At 48.5% G+C, this 18,858-nt stretch overlaps 7 protein-coding genes across 7 annotated transcripts; all 7 read left to right on the forward strand.

Moving 5' to 3' along the window:
* Positions 1-3,287: 3,287 nt before the first annotated feature.
* LOC117864849 (BTB/POZ and MATH domain-containing protein 6-like) lies at positions 3,288-3,793 on the forward strand. The gene is made up of 2 exons (XM_034748930.1): positions 3,288-3,748; positions 3,790-3,793. Exons 1-2 carry the CDS (start codon positions 3,288-3,290, stop codon positions 3,791-3,793), a joined length of 465 nt encoding a protein of 154 aa, XP_034604821.1.
* A 31-nt stretch (positions 3,794-3,824) lies between these two features.
* On the forward strand, positions 3,825-4,597 carry LOC117864850 (BTB/POZ and MATH domain-containing protein 2-like). The gene has a single exon (XM_034748931.2). The coding sequence runs from the start codon at positions 3,840-3,842 to the stop codon at positions 4,377-4,379; it is 540 nt and encodes a 179-aa protein (XP_034604822.1). The 5' UTR covers positions 3,825-3,839; the 3' UTR covers positions 4,380-4,597.
* A 2,669-nt stretch (positions 4,598-7,266) lies between these two features.
* On the forward strand, positions 7,267-8,393 carry LOC117864851 (BTB/POZ and MATH domain-containing protein 2). The gene has a single exon (XM_034748932.2). The coding sequence runs from the start codon at positions 7,287-7,289 to the stop codon at positions 8,391-8,393; it is 1,107 nt and encodes a 368-aa protein (XP_034604823.1). The 5' UTR covers positions 7,267-7,286.
* A 1,295-nt stretch (positions 8,394-9,688) lies between these two features.
* Positions 9,689-10,834, forward strand: LOC117862443 (BTB/POZ and MATH domain-containing protein 2). Its single transcript, XM_072295353.1, has one exon. The coding sequence runs from the start codon at positions 9,704-9,706 to the stop codon at positions 10,832-10,834; it is 1,131 nt and encodes a 376-aa protein (XP_072151454.1). The 5' UTR covers positions 9,689-9,703.
* Positions 10,835-14,262: 3,428 nt separating this feature from the next.
* On the forward strand, positions 14,263-14,637 carry LOC140223511 (BTB/POZ and MATH domain-containing protein 4-like). Its single transcript, XM_072295354.1, has one exon. The coding sequence runs from the start codon at positions 14,263-14,265 to the stop codon at positions 14,635-14,637; it is 375 nt and encodes a 124-aa protein (XP_072151455.1).
* On the forward strand, positions 14,547-15,256 carry LOC117864852 (BTB/POZ and MATH domain-containing protein 2-like). The gene has a single exon (XM_034748933.2). The coding sequence runs from the start codon at positions 14,639-14,641 to the stop codon at positions 15,254-15,256; it is 618 nt and encodes a 205-aa protein (XP_034604824.2). The 5' UTR covers positions 14,547-14,638.
* Positions 15,257-16,220: 964 nt separating this feature from the next.
* Positions 16,221-18,068, forward strand: LOC117862932 (BTB/POZ and MATH domain-containing protein 2). Its single transcript, XM_034746482.2, has one exon. It carries the CDS (start codon positions 16,686-16,688, stop codon positions 17,862-17,864), a length of 1,179 nt encoding a protein of 392 aa, XP_034602373.1. The 5' UTR covers positions 16,221-16,685; the 3' UTR covers positions 17,865-18,068.
* Positions 18,069-18,858: the final 790 nt, after the last annotated feature.

The raw sequence follows: 18,858 nt of genomic DNA on the forward strand, positions 1-18,858 counted from the left end.
CCTCGCTGGAAATGTAGCTGATATATACCTAGCTGGTACGCACATTGCCTGCAGTATCCATGGTATATTCGATCACTTTCTACTATACTAATGATATATCCCGTAGTACAATCCATGGTATATTAAATAGATTCCAATTCCTTGGACCCAAACGGGGCCTTGGAGAATTTGTGCTTGATCCACTGAGACAATGAGATCCTATGAATTTTTCAGTAGGCTCTAGCATTATTTTTCCATTCACCTTCTTCCTAGTTTTCATTTATTTTTCTTTCACACTGTGTGCGTGGGTGAAATCTGTTGATTTGGCTTGATATTAGAGCCAAATTCCTCCATTCTGTCCTGCACGTTATTCTTGCAAAAATTTCGTTGCAAGCTGCGTGCCCTTCGATCATGAAAGAGGTTTTAGACGAGGTCGCAGACTCAAGAACAAAGAGTACGCTGAAGGTTTAACTGAATAGTCGTAGTACTGAATTTTAATTGCATCCTATCATCTTAATTTCTACCTTTTCCGATCGGTTTTCTATCATATGACCTCTTATTCAAATCGGCAGAACTCTTATTCAGAAGTGTGTGCTTTTTTTTTTTTGCAATGCCAAAGTTCTAAAAAAATTTACGTTTTTTAAATATAAACTCCTTATTCTCCTTTATTACCTTAACCGCTTTTGTGTTCTATCATTCTATGGATGATATGACATCGAATGCGCCGTTGTTGCCGGTCTAGAAATCAGAAAAAGGTTTTCACCTCGACGACGTCCTCATGGGGAAAACGGCGCCCAAGGGCATCGCTATGGTGGACACTACAGCAATCAGTTTTCCGTGAGATAACTGATGCGGCTAGATTGAACCAAACAAGCAGCAAGATCTAACGAAAGGTTCCTATCGCCGTTCTCCTCCGCCCACGGCCAGCGATTCGACGTCGACCCCTGCTGCCCCAGCCATGGACAAGTGCCGATCCGAGACGCCGTCGAGGCTTGTGACGACGAGCGCCCAAGCCTCCCACAATTTCGAGGTGACAGATTTCTCTCTGCTTGAGGGCATGGGCGCGGCGCCGGCAAGTTCGTTAGCTCTAGGACATTCACTGCCGGCGGCCGTGACTGGAACATCATGCTCTACCCCGACGGGTGGAAGGAGGAGGACGAGGCTGCCTATGTGTCGGTCTTCTTGTGTTTCGTTGGCGGCGCAAAGGATCCTAGGACGAAATACACACTGAGCTTATTGGATAAAGATGGGGAAGTACTACTCCACCACCATGCTATCAGAAGTCCTCATCCGGTGGTTACCAGCAAAATGACCGTGGGATGCTACGGTAAAATATTAATTATATTTTCTAAAACTTATGATTTTTTAATCTCTATTACACTATTTTTATTGCACTCAATAGATATTTACTGGAAATCAATAGAATTGTTACTTCACATATTTTCTTCTACTCAATTACTCACTATTCTTTTTTAATTTAAGTAAGACTTCTAGAGACAAAATAAGTACGATAATATTGTACCATGCAACACGACCACGTTTCCAATTCTAATTTCTGATCAAGTCCGCAATGCATATGATCTGCCCTAGCACACACACCCAGCATAGCGTACATTCATCAGTAGGCATGGGGCCATTTCTAAGTGCAAGCAGCAAGCCGCACTTGGCCAGCCCGCACCAACGTTGATCACTGTGTAACATTATATTTCTAGCCGTGTGTAATTTTTATATGTTAAACTCCCAACACATATCATTTTCTTTTGAGCCAATAAAGGACATAAGTTTGGAAACTAAATAGGTAGGTACAATTTTTTTAAAAAAATATTATACACTTTTTTTTGCAAGCAAAGAATGTTTATAGGATGGAGGAACTGCTACCTATTTGTACCGGTTAAATACCGATTCCCTGCCAGACAGCTGCAACTCTGACGAAAATACGACAATGCAGCACTTGCTAGTTGCCGCGGATCGGTACCGGCTTGAGAGGCTAAGGGTGATGTGCGAAGACAAGCTACGCCATGGTGTTGATGCGCAAACGGTCGCCACCACCCTAGCTTTGGCGAAGCAGCACAACTGTGCGCAGCTCAAAGATGCTTGCATCAGATTTATTGCCTCACGGGACATACTCGATGCTATCATGGAAACAGATGGGTTCAGACATCTCGAAGAAAGCTGCCCTTTGATCCGCGAGGAGATTTCGGACAAGGTTGCCACATTCAGGAGTAGGGAGGACGAGTCTGCAGCAACTCTGGTCATGCAAGAGTAACGAGTTTTAGTAGCTCTTATCAGATTTCTCTTGCATGATTAGTGTATCACTGTGCACATTGCAAGCAGGGCTGAACACTCCTTTTCAAGAATAATGTGTGCCTGATGCCACTGGGAAAACGTGATAAAGTCCTTAGTCATATGCATGAGTAAGAGTACTAAGTTTTAGTTCTACTACCTCCTTTCAGATTTCTCTTCTATGGTGTAACCAGTATTGCTACGTTGGATATTGACCCCTTTATAACCGGTACTGCTACGTTGGTACTAAAGGGGTCCTTTAGTACCGGATCAAATAACCGGTACTACACAGTACTTATTGGTACAAGTTGGTATTACTAACCGGTATTAACTTGTTTTTCACCCAAAAAATAAAGAATTTTTTTTGAACAGCCGGGAGGCTCCCACACGCGCGCGGCGTCGCAAGTCACAAATCATGCAATTTTCACGTGTAATATGCTTGTGCACAGTCCACGGGATTGGAACCCGCGACCTTAAGCCTCGCATGTGAAGCATGTGATAGATGTAGATATGCTTTCCTTTTCAAGTAACCCGTGGAGAAACCTTTAGTACCGGGTCATAACACCATTTAGTACCGGGTGGTGTTATGATCTGGTACTAAAAGGTTAAGGCTTCTGGGACCTCCAAATCTGGACCCGGTAGTCAAAATGTACCTGGTATTAAGTATAGGGATGAATGCTCATATTTGTAGTAGTGGGTGCAATTTACTTTCTGAATATACGAGACTTTGGCCGTCCACGATTTCAGCCACTACAACAACTCATGGCTGTTTGGTTGTTTCCGCTCCGTTCGGTTGGATATTGACCCCATGTAATCAGGACTCTAGTCAGTTTCCGTTTAGCTATTGGATGCATGCCGAGTTTGTCGGATCAATCAAACGGCAACTGCAAGTAATGAAACACCTTCAACTTCTCGGAACGTATTCATCTGTGACACATACACAGACGTTGACTTGGTCAAGCTTTTCTTCAACCTTTTTTAGCCCTGCAGCCCCTGCTGCCGTGTAATCATCGTCCGTCATTGCCATGGCTAGCAACTCAAGCTCTTCACCAAGCAATCTGTTCCTCGGTGAGACGTCGTCGACATGCCTGACACACAGCGTCACCGTGGCGCACAAGTTCCAGGTGACAGATTTCTCGCTGCTCGAGGGCATAGGCGTCGGCAAGCACGTCAGCTCGACCCCCTTCAGCGTCGGCGGCTGCGACTGGAGCCTCAACGTGTACCCCGACGGCACGAGCGCGGGTGAAAAAATCCCTCATGTATCGGTGTACCTGTGCCTTCTCAAAGGACCAACTCCGGGCGTGAGGGTGAAGTTCAGATTAGGGTTACTTGACAAAGATGGCAAGCTTGTGTTGAGGCCACAAGGCTCTGCGCTCTCCAAAACCTTCCTCGAGTCCGCAGGCCGCGACTGCGGCCTCGACAAGTTCATGAGGAAACCCGACCTGCAAGAATTCCTGCATCGCAACAATGACTGCTTCACGGTCAGGTGTGCTCTGACAGTCATTAAGGAGTCTCAATCGTCGGAAGATAACAAGATCGCAGTGCCTCCGTCGAACCTGTGCCAAGATTACGCTGCCATGCTGAAGAAGAAGGAAGGTGCTGATGTGACGTTCAATGTCGATGGCCAATTGTTCCCTGCTCACAGATGCGTGCTCGCTGCACGGTCACCGTTTTTTCAGGCTGAGTTCTTTGGCCCGATGAAGAAGAAGCCTGCACAGGACATCATGATCGGTGACATCAAGCCCACCATCTTTGAGGCTCTTCTTCAGTTCATGTACACAGATTCCCTACCTGATGATTACAACGCCGAGGACAATGTGACAGTATGGCAGCATCTGCTAGTTGCTGCGGATCTGTATGGACTAGAGAGGCTGAGGCTCATTTGCGAAGACAAGCTGTGCTGTAGCATCAATGTGCAGACCGTTGCAAGCACCTTTGCTTTGGCAGAGCAACATAGCTGTGTTCAACTTAAGGATAAGTGCCTCCAATTTATTGCCTCCCGGGCTGTGCTTGGTGCCGTCATGGAAACCGATGGGTTCAAGGATCTTGTCGCAAGCCGCCCTTTGGTCATGAAGGAGATTCTAGATAAGGTTGCTGTTGTCAAGGATGATGAGTAACACAGGAGTTTAATCATGCGAACTCTGCTATATCTATATGTTTAGTCATTTTTTTCGTAAAATGTTTAGTCATATTTGAACCAGTTTCTATTATACGACTGATGTATCCATTACGTTGAATAAATCCTGTACCAGTGTAGATTACCTCTATTATCTAGAAAAAATTATTTCGTTTCACCATTTTCATTGCACAACCATAAACTTATGATATTCTTGCAAAAGCATCTACGCCGATTTGGGTATACTGATCAAGCTTTATCGGTTGTTTCTGGAGAGACTAGTATACTAATCAAACTAAGATTAAATTCTTCCACCTATTTTTCGCATGCTGAAATTTGCTTTGTTTTGTATATTTTTTCATTTTCTTAGTTAAATGGATTTGAATTTGGAGTTTTAAACTTCTACTGGTAATTTCTAAAATGAGTATTTTTAGAAGTATTGGATGCTCCAAGACAAAAAAACATGCATGTGTACCAAATAATTTCCCTATTTATATTTGTGGACTAGTAGGTACAGTAGTTCATAACTCAAACTCCATGGCTTCAGGTAGTTCTGCTGCAGATTTGCTCCCTTAAAGATGGGACATCGATTTCTTCGCCGAATGGTTAATATGGAAGCGATGAGTTCTCGAACTGACGACCAGCCAGTCCCTGCTATTGGACATATCAGAACAGGTAGCAGCATTGTTGTTCAGTGAAGGCTCAACTGACAAGTATGTATAAATTGAATGTTAAGAGAAGTAGCATGTGTTCGTGCGAGAATTGTATATTTTTGTCTATAATATACAGAGCTGGCAGAGAATACAATGATGAACCGTACAAATTTGAAGAAATTCAAACACCTCTGTAATCTTAATTATTGTTATATATCTCTGCAGAAGCAGCTCACAATTCGTCTATCTTTTCAGCTTTCTCATGGCTCAGTTCTTCTCTCGTAAACTGAAAAGAAAGCCCCAGGACCAAAGAACTACAAAAGTCAATGAGCACATGATAGCAGATTGCTCAAAACGTACGAATGTGAAAGGATATTTCTTCTGTGAAGTTACTAACTGTGATTTGATTTAATCAGCAAATGGGAACTTTTAACATAGCCGGTGCACTTGAATTTGATGATCACTAATCTGACACTGAAGAATGGGTAACCGTTCCCCAAAGAAAAATGCAGCCCGTTCTTGGACCCATTCCTGAACTACATGGAGAATAAGGCGCGATCGTAGAGCGCACCGCGGCAACGCTCCTCATCGGCGTCCCAGACGGCGGCGGCCTCGCCGTGCCCATCGTGCTGCGAGCGGACGCCAAGCGGGGTGGGGAGCAGCCCGCTAGCTGGACGCCTGGACGCCTGGACCTGCCCATGATGAGGAAGACGAAGACCTCTGATGAGCTCACCTCTAAATCTGGCCCAACACATGGCTAATCTGCTGCGATCGGATTATCGTGATCTCCCACTGCTCGAGCGGAACGATTTCAAGGTTCGCTCATGTACAGAAGCCCACCAATCAATCTTCCCCTGCAAACACGTATCCGGTCGCCGCCGCCATCAATCTTCGCCCACCAAGTGAGCAGGCGAGCGGCCATCGTCTTCCCCTGCGCCGGCGGACTCGCACCGTCGCACGGCCTCTGGCGACTCGCGAGTCGCGAGTGGCGGTGTGGCGTCAGAGCTTGACGAGTACCTCTTGCCATACGCCGGATCTGGACCGCACAAGTCCGATCGAACGGCTTGTAGGTCCCCAGGGGTGGACGGTATTTCCCGTCCACCCCACCCCGGCTGTCGCGCGAAACGCCGTCGCCGCCGCCGCTTGCCGAAGCACCTCCGCGCTCCGGCCGTCTCTTGCGACCCTCCCTGTCACTCCGACGGCTTTGCGGCCGCCCAATCTTGCACGCAACGAAGATGGTCAATTAACGAGTGCCCTGTCATCCCGCATCCAGAGGGCACGCCTACTTCACGCCGCGGCTCGCCGCAGCGCGGCCGCGTTCCGGTCGTACCCTGCGCCTGAGGCGGCACGTGAAGGCGCCTCCGGCGCGGCAGTAGAGGGAAAACGAGAACTCTGGGCGTTTCGGAGAGCGAGAGCTGTGGACGTCGCCGCGGATGTCGACCGCACCTTCGCGGGGCGCCGCGTGAGCGCCCGGCGTATCCATCCAACTGTGCTCAGCGTCGAAGATCCGGTCGGCGATGCGCATGCGGAACGCGCCCCGTGGCGGCGACGACTGGACGGCGGCGGCGCTCGTCACGCGCCTCGGCGAAATCCTCGCCGCGTTCGCGTCGTAAGACCAGCGGGTGTCTCCGAACGCGCGCTGGTCGATGTCGATGCTCCGACGGCAGGGCGCGCCAGAGGTGCCTTCAGCGCCTAGACGGTACGCGCTCGTCCGCACCGGCTGCCGGAATGCGAGGCGCGACTGGACGTCCTCCAGTCCAGGACGCCGTCCCGTCCGGCAGGTCGATCAGCCGGTCCAGCACACAGAAATGCTTGTTTCCAGCATGATTGCATTGTGAATTACTAATACATATTTACGCAAAGTTGTTAAATAATTCAGATTCATAACTTGTGCGACGTATACTAGCATATGCTTAGCATTTCCGGACTTGGTTACTGTCCAAGCTGTCACAGATGGATCGAGGAACTTGGTTGTGAGTATGCGGAATTGTTCTCCCGTGAAAAAAAAATCGACTACCATTAATCATATCTTTGATCTTGTGCTGGTATAGGATTGTTCCAGTTGTGAGTCTGTTTACAACTCGTGCTCGGTGTCCTTATAGGAGTAGGACCCCTAGTTTCACTCGTACTCTTTTTTTTTTGTACGTATAAGATCTGATGGCTATGTGCGACGACGCGGATTTGATGATTTTCCCCAGCCTTTCGCACGCGACGTTGCCGCCGTCTATTCGGTCGATCTCCCATCTTTCGCCGCCATGGCCTACGTCTCTGCCTCTTCGAGCCAGCTCCTACCGGAGACGTCGTCGCGATGCGTGGCGGAGGGCATCACCTCGACGCACAGTTTCGAGGTGGTCAACTTCTCGCTGCTCGACGGCATGGGCACCGGCAACTTCATCAGCTCGAGCACCTTCAGCGTCGGCGGCTGCGACTGGACCATCAGGCTCTTCCCTGACGGGAGCGCGGCGCAGAACTCCAAAGGAGGTGCAGTGTCGGCCTTCTTGTGCCTTCAAGGAGGAGCAGCGGGTACAAGGGTGAAGTTCATCATGCATCTGTTGGGCAAAGGTTCCCAATCGTGGTCCAGCGGATACCGTGCGCATGCCTTTGCGTCGGTTGGGGAAGAGTGTGGCTGGACAAACTTCGTGGACAAATCAAGGCTGCGATGGTTGCTATTTGGCAACAACAATTGCTTCACGGTTAGGTGCGTTCTCACTGTCATCAAAGATCCTCGTATGCAGAACGTTGTAGTCCCGGAGCCAAACCTTCGGCAAGACTTCAAGCGCATGATGGAGGAAGGGAAAGGCAAAGATGTGATGGTACATGTCGATAACCAACTGTTCTGGTGCCATAGATGCGTGCTCGCCGCGCGATCCCCGGTCTTCAACGCGGAGCTCTTCGGCCCGATGAAGAATGCGCAATCCGTCGAGATCCATGGCATGAAGAACAAGTGTACTGGTGACCAACCCATCATCGTGATCGGTGACATGAAGGCTGATATCTTCAGGGCGCTCCTCCACTTCCTCTACACGGACTCTCTGCCGGATCATCAATGTGACGATGACAAGAATGCGGTGATGCAGCACCTGCTAGTCGCAGCGGATCGGTACGGAGTGGACCGGCTGAAACTGATGTGCGAAGAAGAGCTGTGCCGTAGCGTGGACATGCAGTCGGTTGCAAGTACCCTTGCTATTGCAGAGCAGCATCAGTGCGTGCAACTGAAAGATGCATGCGTCAGGTTGATCGTCTCACCAGGTGTGCTTGGCGCTATCATGAAAACCGATGATTTCAAGCATCTTGCTGCAAGCTGCCCTTCGGTTATAAAGGAGATTGAAGAGAAAATGGGAAGCACGCTCAGGATTCAGTAGTAGCCTTGTTGGGAACTCGATCATATAGCTCAACAGTGGTGATCTTTGTTATCATATTGGTCTATAGTCATTACATGACAAATCTGTCCGTTGCCCATTGACACTACAAAAGTTTTTCAGTTGCACTTTATTTCTTTAATTTTGCCTTGTTTTTTCCTCTCTCTTTTTTTCACAAGTTCTCCACGTGCTGGGCAAATTTCAATCGACTGGTGTGGACAAGTGTGATGGTGGAGGCAAATAAAAGGAGAAAAATTGTTGGAAAAGAAAGATCGTTGGTGGCGAGCTGGCAGATGGGATAGGTCGATAGGCCCCTACAAATAGGATAGGGAAAGGATGAAGAGGTGAGGTCACTGGACGGACCGTAAAAACGTCTGTTGAGAAGGGAATTGTTTGGTGCCACCATTGCAACTTAACTCTTTTGTCAACAAGTTCTGTGATCAACATATTCGCACCTTAAAACTTAGGGTTTTGGATGATGGCATTGCTGTGTTCTACTTATATTGGCTAATTTTCCAGATTATACGTGGTCATTATTTTTACTCACCTCCATAACCGAGTTTTGTATAGTGCTAATCCGCTGTAAATAGAACAGTTTGTATCATTTTTTTTGGTTAAACACTGTAAATAACGTGTGTTCTGTTCTGACCACCGGGTGGATGGGTTCCACGACAACAAACCTAATCAACTAAGCCACGCTTGTTCAAACGTGTGTTGTATCGCATTACAAAAGTTGGCACTGCCATGTTTTAGGCCCCAACCAAATTCTCCTAGCTGTCAGTCTACCAAGATTTGAGTCTATACTAAGCACCAGTGTACGGTGCTGGAGTCGTGGGTGCATGAGTGATGATTTCACTCACCAATATTCAGTGTTGTGATTTCACCCATCAATCTTGATGTACACGTAGTAATATGTTTATTATTCTGAGTTGATACAGAGGATGGAAGACCAAAAAAAGCAGGATTCAGAGGATGGAAGTTTTACTTCATTAAAAAATGTTGGAACTGTTTTTTTTTTTGGAATTCCCAATCTTACACCAGTAATTTTTTGAAAAAGATGTAGGCACGCGCCAATTGAGGGTGAACATTAAAAATATAGACTCTAAATTATACGTAATCACAAAGTCCTTGTTCTTGACGTAAAGAAGTCGTCGATCTTCAATGCAAACTAATTGGAGTCCCACAGGCCTCGGAGCTCGGAGTCCTCTCCTAGTTCAGGACTTCAGGTACGATAAGACGATCGCGAACGGCGCGGCCGTGTTCTCGTCAATCTTTCGCTCGTTGCCCTTTCTTCTTGCGCCATCTGCTCTGCCATGGCCGACAACTCGCCAGTCAAACAAATTCTACCGGAGACGTCGTCGTCGAGATTCCTAATGGAGAGCATCACGGCGACGCACGATTTCGACGTCACCAACTTCTCGCTGCTCGACGGCGTGGGCATTGGCAAGTACATTAGCTCAAGAACCTTCAGCAGCGGCAGCGGCGACTGGAACATGAGGCTCTACCCTGACGGCGACAAGCCGATGGGCTGGGTCCGCTGGAACAGAGCTGCTTACGTGTCGATCTACTTGTGTTTCCTTGGAGGAGAATCAGCAGCTAAGGCTAAGAGGACCAAGTTCAGTTTAAGTCTACTAGACAAAGATCATAGAGTGTTCAGTGTAAAAGGCAAAAAGAAAGGAGAAAAAAGAAGAAAGGTATGGAGGACTCCCAAGCACAGCACCGTTAAGCCGACAAGTTTTCACAACAAGTGGGGCAGCCTGTTCATCAAGAAATCCCATCTGAAGGAGCTGCTACTCATGTCCAACGACTGCTTCACAATTAGGTGCGTTCTGACCATGATCAAACGGCAGGCGAAGACGGCCATCGAAGTCCCACGGTCAAACCTGCATCAAGATCTTGCCAACATGCTCAAGGACGGGGAAGGCGCAGATGTAACATTCAGTGTGGGCGACCAGTTATTCCATGCCCACAGATACGTTCTGGCAGCACGGTCCCTGGTCTTCAAGGCGGAGCTCTTCGGTGAGATGAAGGAGAAGGCGGCGCCGACGCAGCACATCAAGATCCATGACATGGAGCCTACCGTCTTCGGGTGGCTCCTCCACTTCGTATACACAGATTCCTTACCAGATGACTGCAACGACAACGCGGATAGGATTGTGGCGATGCAGCACCTGTTAGTCGCCGCTGATCGATACGGATTGGAGAGGCTACGCTTGATGTGCGAGGAGAAGCTGTGCAGCTGGCTTGACGTGCAATCGGTTGCGACCACTCTAGCTTTAGCCGAGCAGCACCAGTGCGTGCAACTCAGATATGTTTGCCTAAGGTTTATTGACTGTCCAGATGTGCTTGGCGCTTTCATGGAAACTGAGGGGTTCAAGCATCTCAGTGCGAGCTGCCCTTTGGTTACCAAGGAGATTCTAGACGATCACCTCGGCCAAGAGTAAGGAGGAGTTCATTATTGAGTATAGCGCTGAGCTTTACTTTTTCGTACTCGAGATCTTGTTATCGTGTGAATTGTTTGCTGCTATGGAACTCCTCTCGTGAGGAACGTGCGCGTGTGGGAAGATTTTGCAGCGTTTATTATTATTTTTCTAGCTCTATACTTTCTTTTTCGAACATATATACTATATGTTAGCGCGGTCAGGATTCTAGCCCTCAAAGGATTTTTTTAACGTAATGGCAGGAGCACTACCATATCATTTAAGGAGGTGTAGAAGTTTCAGGATTACAAATTCTTGATTACATAAATAAACTACATTACTTGGAGCTCGAAATAACAGTCTAAACATTAATAAGTAAACTAAGATACATCCGGACTGCCGCATGCACGCCGGCGCAGTCCAATTTCCTCTTGATGTAGCCTTCAACTTGCAATGGTGTCGCAGCTTGTCCTTAAAAAATATGCCAATTCCTTTCCTTCCATAGGTTCCATCTTGTGTACATCAGTGTTGCAGCAGTCAGTCTTATTTGCTTCTGCGCCAGTGATCTTAGTGAAGCCATCCACCATTCTTCAATCGTGCACCCTGGAGTTGGTAGCTGAATTCTGTCGTTGGATCGATCTCTGATCCGTTCCCATACTCAGAATTACACAGCACACACACTGGATTGCATGGCCAATTGCGCTCTGCAAGTTTGTCGCCCGTGAGGATCTTGCTCTGTACCATGAGCCATGCAAAGAACTTATGTTTTCCTTCTACTTCAGCCTTCCAAATTGCATGTGCATCAAAAGAGTTGTAGGATCCTTAGAACTGAATTTGTATGTAGACTTGGTATTGTATTCGCCATTTGCCGTCCATCTCCAAGAGATAACATAGGGGCGTCGTTAAATTGGATTTCTTGCACTAGGTCTTAGAGTGTTACAAATTCAGCCATTTCGGTTGTAGTGTTCATTTTCCATAGTCCTCTTGTCCAGCAATGATTCAATAGCTCCTCCCTCACTTCTCTTCTTTTCCTTCATGCCAATTTGTACAGGTTCGATGCTATTTCTCTGGGGCTCTTCCCTGCAGCCATGAAGAGTTCCAGAACTCTACTTTCTGTTCATTGCCTATGGCGACCACCGTGCTCATTCTGAACAGCTACTTATCCACTTCATTAACCGGCAGGTCTGTTCCCACCCAAGGTCGGTCAGGATCCTTCCACTCATACCATAACTATCTTAGCATTAATGCTCTGCTGAACAGGTCAAGGTCCAAAACACCTAGGCCTCCAAATTTTTTTGATCTCATCACTTCAGGAGAAGAGGAAGGATAATGTCACACACCTAGGTATATACCAAAACACCTAGGTTATATCACACAGGAAGAGGTGTAACTAGCAACATCTGCACAAGAGAAGGAGCGGGAGTAGGCAGCGGGGGCGACCTTTGGCTCCATAGGGCATGGTAGAGTTCGAAGGTGGCAAGTAGAGTGACGAGGTAGCGCTAGCTACTACCACCATGGTGTAAGCAATATTGGCTAGGCGGGAGGTTGCGACGCCACTGGAGGTGCCGACAGCCAAGGATAGGTAGTCCATGGGAGGGGATAGGTGGTGGTGAGGGGATACACACATTATTAAAGTTGAAGATGGAGGATACGGTGGAGGAGGAATTGAAGAAATTAAGAGAAAGACGTGTGGGCTGAAATTACTCTGTGGGCTAGGTGGAATTCCTATACCAAGACTTGGGCTTACACACTATTGTTTGAGATTGTAAAGATAGATTGCTGAAAGGAGATGAAAAGGAGAAAATAAACCAATCACCTATATACATGACATGCTTTACAATTTTATTAGAGGGGGATTGTCCTTGAAATACATTTTTCTTCAATTGTGACTCTTTCGATTCTATTTGAACCACCACAATGTTTAGAATAAATGTACCAAAATGAGATCCATTATACTAAACTATTTTTGTGTTTAAAAGGATCCTTATTTTATTTGTTGCAAACTCCATGCATTTTATTTATCGTAAATAAACATTGTACGTAGAGTATTAGGCATAATATGAAGTGGAAGATCCTGTTCATTCAGAAGGCGAGGAGGTGTCAGGACAGGGGTGGAGAGGGCAACGCCCAATCCTACAATGGAGATGGGTGACCCTTTGCTGACGAATCATGCAAATCTCTTGCGGAATTGACTACATGATGAGCTGAGGGAGCTGCAAAGTAGCTTTGCGAAGATCTCACGGCGTCGTCTCCACCGGCGTTCACGTCTCTTGCACTAGAAGTCAACGCCCTTGGTGACGAGTCACCTGCTTCCCGCGCTCCTGCTAGCGATGCACCCACCTCCTCCATGAGTCATGATTTCTGTCGGATCTTGTGGTACCAAAATGTGCTTTGACTTTCTTTTTGTTTCTCCAACAAAGACAATATCAATATTGCAAACGCTATTTCCTGTAAATTTCCTATGTTTTCCGAAGTATGTTTGGACCTATATACTCGCTTATCTATATGTGTTCTGGATTTCTGCATTTCAAATGGAGCCGGAGTTCTTCATGAGATCCAGATGAGCTTTCCGTCGAATCAAACCCACTGGGACTCAGGTACTACTGGCTGTCAATATTCAGGTAGGAGCTGTCGATGGGAAACGAAAACAAAAATTCTGTGCTAGCGCATGCAAACTTGTTCTATATTTATTTGTAGCGGCAAATGAGTTAAGGGCAACATTTGCTTCTCTCTTGCTTATTTGAATTACTTTGCCTCGAAGTTCTAATATTTATTATGTCTAAGACTGCTTTACCTATTTTCGGTACTATTCAAAATTTAGTTTCGGTACTCAAAATGAAATGATAATTTAGAAGACTTGCTAAAAGATTTCACTCATGTTCCTACCATATCATTGGTAAAGACTAAAGACTAAATTTGTATTAACTCTGAATGTGTCGCAAATACAATTTTTTTAAATTTTGTTACTCAATCTTTTTTTCTCCCATTGCAATGCATGGGCATATTTGCTAAGAAACATTGTAGGTAGGGTATTAGGCATGATATGAAGTGGAAGATCCTGTTCATTCAGAAGGAAAATATTCCGCAAATCCCTGCTCTCTGAACAAGGCTTTCGATGATTCGATCTCATTGGACTCTTGCAGTTCTGGGGCTTTCGGCTGTCCACGACTCCTACGCTCAGTGATCCAAGATCTCCGTACGTACTTTTGTCATCCAAAGATATAGTTCGTGCGCAATAATATAAGGACAGATCGAAGCGACGTGAGCATGCTCTCGTCTGTTGCCCTAATTTCGCCGCGCCCATCTCTGCCGCGACGCCATGGCTGATAACAACTCCGCTTCAGGAGTTAAGCCATCTCCTCAGGCGACGACGACGCCGTCGAGATGCCTGACGCAGGGCATCCCCCGCGACGCACGACTTCAAGGTGACCAACCACTCGCTGCTTGAGGGCATGGGCATCGGCGAGTGCGTCAAATCAACCACCTTCAGCGCCGGCGGCTGCGACTGGTACATCGTGTTCTACCCCGACGGCGACAACAACACGGAGCACGAGGGCGCCTTCACGTCCGTCTACTTGTGCTTCGTGGGAGGACCCGTAGGTGCGAGGGTTAAGTTCAAGTTCAGTCTGTTCAACAAAGGATGTCGAGTGTCCACCACAACAGGAAAGAGGAAGAAGGCAAAAGAAGCTAACTTGCTCAAGACCCAAGCAACTACCTACGCTCGCGTCGGTGAGTCCTGGGGCACGGACAAGTTCTTCGAGAAATCCGTGCTGAGACCTGAGAGAGCTGCTGCAGGCCTCCAATGGCTGCTTCACAATCAGGTGTGACATGTCCATCATAAGATCTCACACCGAAGACAACTCCGTCATCCAGATCCCCGAGTCGGTCCTGCACCAAGACCTCGCCCGGATGCTCAAGGACAGGGAAGGCACGGACGTGACCTTCAGCGTCGGCGACCGGTTCTTCCACGCCCACAGATACGTCCTGGCCGCCCGGTCCAAGGTCTTCAAGGCGCAGCTCTTCGGCACCATGAAGGAGGAAGACGCCCGGTGCATCAAGGTCGACAACATGGAGCCCGCCGCCTTCGAGGGGCTCCTTCACTACATCTACACGGATTCTCTGTCTGACGACTGCACCGTGGACAGGATCGTGGCGACGCAACACCTGCTCGTAGCTGCGGATCGCTATGGGCTGGACAGGCTCAGGGTGATGTGTGACGCGAGGCTGAGCGGTTGGATTGACGTGCAGTCGGTGGCGACGACCTTGGCTTTGGCGGAGCAGCACCAGTGCGCGAGGCTCGAACATGATTGCTTGATGTTTCTTCGCTGCCCGGACGTGCTTCGCGCGGCCATGAAAACCGAGGGCTTCAACCATCTCATTGCAAGCTACCCGTCGGTCGCCAGCGATGTTTTGGAGATGGCCATCTCAGCAAGGATTGATCAGTAGCATCGATCGTAGGGGTTCGTATGCATTCAGATGGTGTTGAGTTAGTTCTAATTTATTTTTGTTGTCGTTGAGCTGTTTTTATCAAATAATTAATCAATAGTTGCGTCGTTGACAACTGCAACATGACTCCTTATTTGAGGGTGTATAACGCACCGGGGTCATCACCATTAGAGCCGGGATGACTATGTAACACACGGGTTCCTATATAGCTTCCACGTGTTGGATAAGCAACATGATTTTAAAGTCCATTAGACTCAAATTAGAAGGTTCAACATTTTGTATTAGATTCAACATTTTAGCATATCAGATTCAACATTTGTTTAAAATCCGATCAACGTTTGGAAAATACTTGATTCAACATTTTATAAAACATACATTCAACATTGTGGAACACATATTTCAACATCTTGAAAAAATATATTCAACATTTTTCTAAATCTACATCAACATTTTTTAAGAAAAATATCATCTCCGATGCTGACAAGGACAGCCGCCGAGGAGGGCAGGCGAGGCGCGCGGTGCTGGCGGTGGCGAACGGGCGCAACGGCGGAGTCGACGGTCATCACAGCGGTGGGTGTGGTGGCGATGGCGGCGGCAGCATGAGGAGGGAGCTAGGGTTGAGGAAGATGGGTGCATCCAAGGGATAGAATTGTTTTGCACGAATCTCGAACAACGTAAGAAACCTATAGGATTTGGCGGTAAAGCACTGCGCATCTAATTGGGCCGCACCACGGTCATATGACGACATCGCCGGTCTGTCTATTCGCCCCTCAGGCCACATCTAATTGGGCCACATTCGTCAGCCGCTGTGCCACATTCTTTTCTGGCTGGGTGGCAGGCTCTGGGCTTCGGTAGTTGGTCTCCTCCTGGCCGTCGCAGTTCGCGCTCCTCCGGCCCATTGGCCCCCTTGCATTGGGCCTCCACGGCCGGCTCCAAGGCGACGCAGAGTTTGGTCAATGCCACTCGACGACACACGGGGGCAGCGGGCACACGGCAACACGCTCCGGCTCCCTCCTCTGCTCACCGCCTCACCCTGATCCGGCGGAGCGGGGCAGGCCGCGGGCGGCGCCGCAGCGGGGCCGCGGGGGTTTTCTCTCGTGCGCGCACGCGCGTGGGGACTCGGCTCGAGGGTTTTCTTCCGCGAGCTTCCTGCCCCCACTTCCCCACGCCGGTAGCCCGCCGCCGCAGCCATCGGGCGGGTTGAAAACTTGAAATGAACGGTGCCCAACCCTGGGGAATTCGTTGCCCTCCCAATCCATCTCCTCGATCTCTCCCCCAATCCCCATTGATGTTCCATAACCAGCTAGGGTTTTCATCAACGGCGCCCTAGCCTCCTCTCTCGCAGCCGCCGCCGCCGCGGGCCGATCCGCCGCCCCCCGCTGCCGTCGAGGGCCGTCGGATAGCTCATCGCGGCCTTCCGATCGGCCTCATGGACGGCAGATCGATAACGGGCCCTCAGCAGCCGGCCGCGCCGCCGCCGCCGCCGTCCCTCCTCGCCGGGGCTGATCACCGCGGCGGCTCGGCTCTTCCGGACGGCTGCAGCCTGCCCAAGACGTCGTCGACGAGCCTGACGAAGTCCGTCACCGCGGTGCACGACTTCAGGGTGACCGACTACACACTGCTCGACGGCATGGGCGTCGGCAGGTACGTCAGCTCCACCACCTTCGCCGCCGGCGGCCGCGACTGGGCCGTCCGGTTCTACCCGGACGGCGCCACCGCAGGCTGCGTCGGCCACGTCTCCGCCTTCCTGTACTACTTCAACCGGCAGGCGGCGGCGGCCGGCGTCAGGGCCCGCTTCACCCTGAATCTGCTGGAGAGGGACGGGCGGATGTCGCAGGCGACGAACCCCTACATGAAGCACACCTTCACGCCGGCCAGCGACAACTGGGGCTTCATCAAGTTCATCGAGAAATCCAAGCTGCAGCCAGGCTCGCCGTACCTCCACAAGGACAACCTGATGATCAGGTGCGTGCTGACCGTCGTGATTGATTCCCGGACGGTGGCGGACGAGGTGAATTCGGTTGTCGTCCCGCCGCCGAACCTGCACCGGGATTTTGGGGAGATGCTGAAAGATGGTGAAGGGGCAGACGTGACGTTCTCTGTGGACGGCCAGTTGTTCCGTGCCCACAGATGTGTTCTGGCCTACCGATCGCCGGTGTTTCGAGCGGAGCTCTTTGGTCCACTGAAGGAGAAAGCTACAAGTTGTATCAGGATCGATGACATGGAGCCGTCAATCTTCGAGGCTCTTCTTCACTTCATCTACACAGATCGTCTGCCGGATAGCTGCAATGATGGTCGGAATGCGGCGATGCAGCACTTGCTAGTTGCCGCGGACCGGTATGGAGTAGAGAGGCTAAGGTTGATGTGTGAGAGTAAGCTCAGCGAAGCTATTGATGTTGAAACGGTGGCGACAACACTGGCCTTAGCAGAGCAGCACAACTGCTCACAGCTGCGACGAGCTTGCATTGGGTTCATGGCCTCGCCGAACATGCTTGGCCCAATCATGGAAACCGATGGATTCAATCATCTTGTTGCAAGCTGTCCGTTGGTTTTGAAGGAGATTTTGGACAAGGTGTCCTGCATTTGGAGTGATAATCAGCACCGGTAACAAGCGAGTGATAGTGATACTGAATTTTAGTTGCGTGTGGTTGTCTGCGATCTTGTGCATTACTGTAATATTTAGGGAGTATGACTTCTCATCAATCATGTAAGAACAGTAGCATCGGTCCCATGAACAGTAGCAGCGATATGTAACCAGTGTGACTTGTTTGCCCCCTTCGGTTGCATATCAGTGCCCACAAACTTTCTGTCAGCATCAGTTTTCGTTTTCTGTGCTTCTGCTATTCCGTGGGATGCATTTTGTTGCATTTTGAGCCTGTTCGCTTCAGCTTATTCAACCGGCTTATCAGCCATCAAACAGTATTTTCCTCTCACAATAAATCAGCCGTTTCAGCTTTTCAACTGGTTTATAAGCTGAAGCGAACAGAAATCACTCCGCAGTTCTCATCTCATGTCTGTGATTTGATCCATGATAACGCATATCTACAGGTCCTCTGTTTAAGTTCTTCGATGTACTTAGTGCATCCACTATGCAGCAAGTAAACGAGTTCTTAAGAGTCAGAGCATATATAATAGATAATAAAGATTAAAGGATCACCCTCATTCGGAATTTCGGATTGATTCAGATATTTTCATTAGGCCCCGTTTGGGTCTAAGGAATTGGAATCTATTTAATGGAGTAGGCTAATTTATGTTGGAATGTGGCATTCCACAACTTTTCAAAGTTTAGATATAAGCCTATCTTAAATTCATGGGGTGGGAGATGGAAATTGATTCTATAGATTATGGTTATTAGATGGAATTCAATTCTTATAGCACGCTCTTAGACTCGCTTCTCTATAGTAGAAGTGCAGCATACAAGTATCTCTCCCATATCACCAACTATAATATACAACTATATTCCACATACAATTATATTAGCTTAATTAATTTGTGTCTAAATTATGATTATTAGGATGGAATTCAATTCCAATGATTCAAACGGGACCTTACTGTATTTGAAAACGTTGTGATGATACGTACTAGAGTACAGACGAATCGTT

This window comes from Setaria viridis, chromosome 7 (assembly GCF_005286985.2).
Source record: "Setaria viridis chromosome 7, Setaria_viridis_v4.0, whole genome shotgun sequence".
Taxonomy (NCBI): Eukaryota; Viridiplantae; Streptophyta; class Magnoliopsida; order Poales; family Poaceae; genus Setaria; species Setaria viridis.